Raw genomic sequence first — 7,423 nt, 5'->3', positions numbered from 1 at the left:
GGTAAGTTCTAACTCTAACATTAAAATCTCCCACAACCAAAACTTTTCCAATCTTCTCATATATGAGAATGTCAACACATATATTGGAAAAATGATCATCATGATCTAGCTCATTATTGAAAGCTCCAGTTCTTGACATGGTATAATCTTCTTGGTCATGTGTTAAATCTGAGTGCATTAGATTATCAACAACTTCCACAGTTTTTGGTAAGTTCTAACTCTAACATTAAAATCTCCCACAACCAAAACTTTTCCAATCTTCTCATATATGAGAATGTCAACACATATATTGGAAAAATGATCATCATGATCTAGCTCATATAAACATAGTAGTTGGATTCTCTACGGAGAACGCAACAACATGCCACATGAAGTTACCTTTACATAATGTTACCTCAACCCACATGTATGTGAATGTTAGCACATATGAAGTTTACCTTTACACTATGTTACCTCAACCCACGTATATCTTATATATTCATCATACTTACATACCATAGATAGTAATGCTACTCTTGCTCACACAATATGATTTCTAATGCAAGGCCATATAGATTATATGACATAGCCATCAATATTAAGCTTCATTTCCCCAATTTTCAAACAAAAATATAATATTTATATCATGAGCTAAGCATTACTCTAGGATATCCTCTACAATTCAAAACATGATTTCCAAACTTGAGGTCATCTCTTGCTATGCATATTTAGTTCCTTTTTGGTTGCAAGGGCTTGCCTGCTTTGTTCTTGGTCCTTTGGGTTTGACAATCTAATACAAAGGAGAGGTAGGTGAAAAAGCACAAGCCAAGCTTAGAATACGAAAAGGGCTCTTGCTTTTTAAGCTTGTGGAAAGAAGCTAAAAAGTCACTTAGAAAGTGACTTTCATAGCTCTTTTACACAACCTTTAACGGGTAGTATCCCATTTCAAATTGGGGTGGCCTTTTGGTCTAAAGGTTTGAGATGTGTCTTCTTCTCATGACCTTGTCATTGCCAATGTCTTCATTGTTTGTACTACAGATGAGAGGTGCTTAACACATCCTTATACATATGGAAGATTGATTGCCGTAGGCTTACATTATCCTCTAAAATTATCATCAATGACAAAAAACATCAAATAAAGAAGAGATGAGACACATTTCATTGATAAAAACATCACTCATTCATCAAGGAGTAGGGAGATAAAAGAATTGAATAGGAACTTTCCCGAAATGATACTCAATTGAGTCCATGAATGATAAACGTGAAACAAAAACCATATCCTCAATAAACAATCCAAACATTGGACCAACATGTTGAAATTACTGTGGCAACCAACACATTTGATTATCCACATTTCAAGCAAATGCATAATAAAGAACAATTCAACCTTCATTGAGAGGCAATATTTTCTTTATCACTATTGAATATCACAGAATGAGGTAAGACAATTAACACTGAAAAATTCATAAATGAATTACTACAATAAACATTGCAGCAGAAACAAGAAACAGTTTTTTGGGTTTATCACACTGACGTTAGCTCTAAAGATATATGTACTTCATCTCAAGATAGAGAGAATGTAGATGCATTAGAACATGGACATTGAGACATCGCGAGTTCCACTTGCCTTTAGCAACAATATACCTCATTTGTTGAACCCATTTTGTAAGTATGATATTCCTCGTATAACAAACAAGTTTCATATCAACCAAACCAGTGCAATGAATATGTTTGGGTTCAATGAAACAAGTCACCTTGCAAAGCATGCTGAGAAGAAAGATGCCAACAACTCATCCTGAGGTTCTATTTTATCTGTTTGCAATGGATAAAAAGAGCTCCAGTGCTGAAAGGTTATATATTTTTATCCCCTACACAAACCAGGAGAGAACAACTTAAATTGCTAAATCACATGAGGCACCAAAAAAAGACATTGAAACATTGGCAATAAGGAGGAAACCTTTGGGTGTAAACTTAATCAAAAACATGGTGTGGAGAACCCATTCCCCACATGAACATCACCATTGCTAGCACTTGATTCCTTTGCAATCAATTTGAGCTTTTTTGAGCCCCATATGCGTATTGTATAATCATCACTAGCAGATGCAAACATCGAGGGTTTAGTCGGATTCCAACTGACACAGTTAACAGTCCCTGCATGACCAGGCAATACCTCCAAAAGTTCACCCTTTCTCCTGTGCCATAAGTACACCTGTAATATTCATAACCAGCTATAGTCAAGCAATTAGTTTTCAGCATAATATAAGCATCAACTGTGCAACATTAGGAATGTCCGATTTGTGTTTCAGCATTATTATAATGGAAAAACCCTGAAATATCCAAGTGTTTCTTTATTTCCCAAATGCTCATTCGTCTGTTATTTCCCCAGGTTCCCTTGATCAACCCTTAAAGGGAGGAGGAACGAGTTGACCATATCATTGCTAAAATTAACAAACACAATAGAGAAAAAAGGGAAGAATTGACAACATAACTGCTCAAATAGCAGACCTAATTGCTCGAGAGAGGGTTGAAAATGGCATTTGGGGAAATAATAATACCTAGGGCTATTGAGGAAACACTTGAGGATATGGTATTGTCATCCCCTTATAATTTTTATTTTCCTTGCTCAGTTTGTGAAGGCATCAAGTTAAAACTAACCTGTGAGTCTTCACTACCGCTTACAATGAAGGCTTGATTAGCTCCCCCAAAGCATGACCTGATGACATAGCGGGTTTGCCTATGTCCAACGTATTTTGATAGTAGCCGGTTATCTTCAATATCCCACAAATGAATTTCTTGGTTCAAAAGGTTCACTAGTGCTAATTTCCCATCTCCAGAGAGTGAAAGGGATGTCACAGATTTTTCTTCACTAATTACTTGTTCTAATTTTGTCTCCAGATTATAAATCCTAATATGCTTGTCACTGATAGTAATAATCCGACCTCCATCTGGGGTCACAGACATGTCATGGATATGATGTTCGCTATGCCCCTTCCAACTATCCAATTGTCTTCCAGTTACATCCCATATGTAAATATATTTGTCACCTCCACCTGAGATGAACCGCTTCCCATCTGGGAACCATGCACATGCAGTAAAATTCTTAGTTGGCTTGTCAAATGTGAGTTTGCATATTCCAGACTCAACATCCCACAATTTCACCACTTCTTCATGGCCACAAGTCAAAATCATTTGATCATTAGGACTCCAAGAAACCAAAGAAATGGCCTCTTCATGGCCTACCAAAGTGCACTTCAGATTGACAATGTCTTCACTCACCACCTGATCAATAAAAAATATGTAAATAAAATAACATTCTGAAATTGCATTCTAAGGGTAATAAAAAAAAATTCAAGAGGTTACCTCCCAAATTTTTGCTGTGTGGTCTTTTGATGCAGAAGCTAAAAACTTCCCATTGTGAGAAAATTGCAAAAACCAGACTTCATTCTCATGGTCTTCCAAAATCTGAGGCAGGGGAGCCTGACCTTAGCATTATTCTTTTAAAAGTAAAAGAATTACCGATATAATTTGACTTCCTAGAATACAAATAAGGTTCTAGTTGCAAAATCTTAGAGACTGACAGACCATCTATTTAAACAACCAATGCACATGCAAACTATCTTCCAAAGCCTTTAACATTATAAAGTGACACACGTTTAGATGCTGGTGGAAGAATTGAGAGAGTGACTTTGCAGCCAATGGCTAGAAACAGAGAAAATATTGTGGAAGAGGTTTCCTCTTCTAATCACAAAACTCAAGCACTGGATGAATCTGGTGGTCTTGCTATGAAGATGGTGAGTCTAGCCCAACAGCATCAAGTAAGGATGAGATCGTGCTCAAGATACAATCCTTGATTGTTGTAATTTAATTTCAGAGGCTGATATGAAAAGCAAATTTAGGTAGTACATGCATGGCCCTTCCATATCTCAAAAGGAAACAAAATAGCTAGAGTCTTGAGAGGCACAACGGCAAGAGCTTGTTTCTGCAAGACAAGACATTGCAAAGCCTATTATTCAAACAAATGCAGCTCAACCTTCTGTGCATACACAACTATCCCCTTGCATGGTAAAAGAAGCAGTGAGCAAATTGCTTCTCCAACAATTCCTCTGCACTCTTCACATTTCGTGTTAGCTATGGCTGGAATTCCTACATGTTCAATCCTTCTGGCTAGTAATTGCCAATCCTATGTACAAAATTATTGGCATACAACCAGGTTTTAAGAGCGTTTAGAAACATTGGAGCTCTGATAGGACATTTTGGAATAGTTGGTTTTCCTCAACTATATATGGGCAACTGTAATATAGTTGAAAGACTATATGATGGGGGCTCATGAATGATAAATCAATTATGATCACTTAACCAATTAGGAACCTGCAGTGGTTATTAAACTAGGTCTCACGGTTGTTCCTTTATTCACAGATTTAATTAAGTCTTCTCCACAAGGTCATTCGTAGCATGAATGGCAGCAACTTCTTGAAACAGGTGGTCAGAACAAGCGATTAACCAATTCATTCATACCACAATGTAGAAGATGCCATGGAATCCTTCAAGTGTCAAACACATTGTCATTAACAATATCAAGGTGAAGCTCACGTCCATACAATATATCTAATGTAAAAGAAATCCACAGGGTCATTCATAGCATGAATGGCAGCACCTTCTTGAAAGTGATGGTCAGAACGAGCAATTAACCAATTCATTCATACCACAATGTAGAAGATGCCATGGAATCCTTCAAGTGTCAAACGTATTGTCATTAACAATCTCACGATGAAGCTCACATCCATACAATATATCCAATGTAAAAGAAATCCACAAGGTCATTCGTAGCATGAATGGCAACACCTTCTTGAAACTGGCGGTCAGAACAAGCGATTAACCAATTCATTCATACCACAATGTAGAAGATGCCATGGAATCCTTCAAGTGTCAAACATATTGGCATTAACAATCTCAAGGTGAAGCTCGCATCCATACAATATATCCAATGTAAAAGAAATCCACAAGGTCATTCGTAGCATGAATGGCAGCACCTTCTTGAAATTGGTGGTCAGAACGAGCAATTAACCAATTCATTCATACCACAATGTAGAAGATGCCATGGAATCCTTCAAGTGTCAAACGTATTGTCATTAACAATCTCACGATGAAACTCACATCCATACAATATATCCAATGTAAAAGAAATCCACAAGGTCACTCGTAGCATGAATGGCAGCACCTTCTTGAAACTGGTGGTCAGAACAAGCGATTAACCAATTCATTCATACCACAATGTAGAAGATGCCATGGAATCCTTCAAGTGTCAAACATATTGGCATTAACAATCTCAAGGTGAAGCTCACGTCCATACAATATATCCAATGTAAAAGAAATCCACAAGGTCATTCGTAACATGGATGGCAGCACCTTCTTGAAACTTGTGGTCAGAACGAGCAATTAACCAATTCATTCATACCACAATGTAGAAGATGCCATGGAATCCTTCAAGTGTCAAACGTATTGTCATTAACAATCTTAAGGTGAAGCTCACGTCCATACAATATGTCCAATGTAAAAGAAAGAAAGTGTATAAATTCTATTTTATCCTGGTTTTAGATGTATCAAGTGTCAAACGTATTGACCTTCTTTGCAAATTTTGTTCTTGGGTCAAAAAGTTTCTATGATCCTGTTGTATGATGTCCTATGCCTTTCATGCATGTTCTATGCCAGAGTTTTGTCTTACAAGAATAAGCACATCTCTGTGTAAACTCTTTGGCAGCAGTGGATATTTCCAGAAGACAGGAGGTTAAACACTGACCCCCTTCCAAAACAAAAAGTATCACAGAATATTCGACAAATGCACCTTGTCAAGATATAGCAAGAGGTGATCTACTTGATTGTCGAACAATGGATGCATCCATTTGTTTTACCTGCAATATAGGAAAATGTGTGTTCCCTCTATGCCAGTGAAGAGGGGTGCTAAGCCAGCACCTTATATTGATAGAAATTTTTGTTGCATTTGCGCATACACTATGTAGATTCATTCAGTCCAATCAAAGAAACTAAATTCACCATGAATAAGTGAAATACACTCCTATAAGCCTGGATTTGGTAGCTGTATTGAAAAACACATTCAACAAACATATTTTATTTATGAAATATTGCAAGCAATTCAAGTAACACATTGTGTCCCTGGAGAATCCAATATCAAAGGATGGCAAAATACATGCAACAACATAATTGCTTTGTGAAACGAACATTGATACTAGCTTGGTGCGTTTAACAGATGATCTCACATAAAGATACTGGAAAACAGCAAACATTGGTACTAGCATGCTGTGTTTTTAACAGATGATCTAACATTACGATACTGCAAAACTCAACTAAAGGGTTCCTAAACTGTCCAAAAGTATGATTTTCTAATATTCACTTATCTCAGACAAACATATATCTCAGAAATAAGAACCTGAATTGTTTGAGTTGGAAGTTGATCTCTATGACACTGATGATCAGTCAAGAGGGATACGGTCTGATCTGAAGAATTGTGATAAGTGCAAGCGTTCATTTGGTCCTTCAAACATTGTTCCAAAAGATGCTCCAATCTCCTCTCCGGTATCATAACAGAAGGTGATAGAATCCCTTGGAGAATTTCTAAGATTTTATGTCGAAAATCAACACAAGAATTGGAATTCTTTCTGACAACTGAATGAAGAGTTTCGATTCTATCCGGACATATCAAACAAGATGCCATAGAATGAAGCTTTTCTTTATCCGTTTGCAAAGGAGCGATCTCATTTCGAAGTGTTTTAAGAGCTTCAGATATGTTTCCTTTCTTTAAATGATGAATATATTTCTGCTCCAAAATGAGCAAAGCTGCAGAATTTAGATTCTTTGTGTCTTCAATTTCGAGATTCTTCAAAGAATCTATGCTCTCATCCCATTTTCCTTCAAGAATAAGGTTTTGAAAACTCGAAATGGCTTGAGATTGTAATGGAATTCCAGATTCTTGCTCTAGAAGAGAGGCTGATTTACAATAACCTAAAGAATACAAGGATTGTGTTATCACTCTCACAAATTCTGTCTTTCGGATTAGACCATTGACCCCAAGCAAAGTTTCTTCAATCTCTGGATGAACAGATGGAAGCAAAGAAGAAGAAGAGGACAAAGATGAAGATTTCAATGATGACGAGGAAGAAGAAAAGGATTCTGTGTGGTATATTGATCTGGCCATAGATGGATTAAAGCTTAGCAAAGATGGAGACGGTTCTTCTGCAAAAATATGTGCCAAATGCTTCAAACGTTTTGAAGGCGGTGAACCACAATCATCTACACCGCCCATTAAAGGACAGAATTCACCTCTTTACGTCCATAAAAAGACACGGAAATATGGCAAAGAATGAAGATCCCTGCAAGAGAGAGAGAGAGAGACGGAGAAATTATTTTTCGTGCGTTTGTATGTATGTAT

The 7,423-nt window shown here is 36.9% G+C and overlaps 1 protein-coding gene across 1 annotated transcript; it reads right to left on the bottom strand.

The window, feature by feature from the left end:
- Nucleotides 1-1,434: 1,434 nt before the first annotated feature.
- LOC147865103 (WD repeat-containing protein 26 homolog) lies at nt 1,435-7,402 on the bottom strand. The gene is made up of 4 exons (XM_087317845.1): nt 6,425-7,402; nt 3,340-3,441; nt 2,635-3,258; nt 1,435-2,188 (listed from the first exon to the last, which is right to left on the bottom strand). The coding sequence occupies exons 1-4, from the start codon at nt 7,295-7,297 to the stop codon at nt 1,955-1,957; spliced, it is 1,833 nt and encodes a 610-aa protein (XP_087173971.1). The 5' UTR covers nt 7,298-7,402; the 3' UTR covers nt 1,435-1,954.
- Nucleotides 7,403-7,423: the final 21 nt, after the last annotated feature.

Source organism: Azolla caroliniana, unplaced genomic scaffold, assembly GCF_043228905.1.
Source record: "Azolla caroliniana isolate FFs.n. ecotype wild unplaced genomic scaffold, voAzoCaro1.0.p SCAF_4, whole genome shotgun sequence".
NCBI classification, from domain to species: domain Eukaryota; kingdom Viridiplantae; phylum Streptophyta; class Polypodiopsida; order Salviniales; family Salviniaceae; genus Azolla; species Azolla caroliniana.
Note: the sequence above shows the minus strand (reverse complement) of the source record. Positions and strands in the feature narration are given on the sequence as shown.

Excerpts from the sequence above, each read along its gene's own strand:
- LOC147865103 (XM_087317845.1), bottom strand. The coding sequence starts at position 7,297 with ATGGGCGGTGTAGATGATTGTGGTTCACCGCCTTCAAAACGTTTGAAG. Across the intron at positions 3,442-6,424 it reads TTCCAACTCAAACAATTCAG|ATTTTGGAAGACCATGAGAA; the intron begins GTTCTTATTTCT and ends CCCCTGCCTCAG. Across the intron at positions 2,189-2,634 it reads GCGGTAGTGAAGACTCACAG|GTGTACTTATGGCACAGGAG; the intron begins GTTAGTTTTAAC and ends TGAATATTACAG.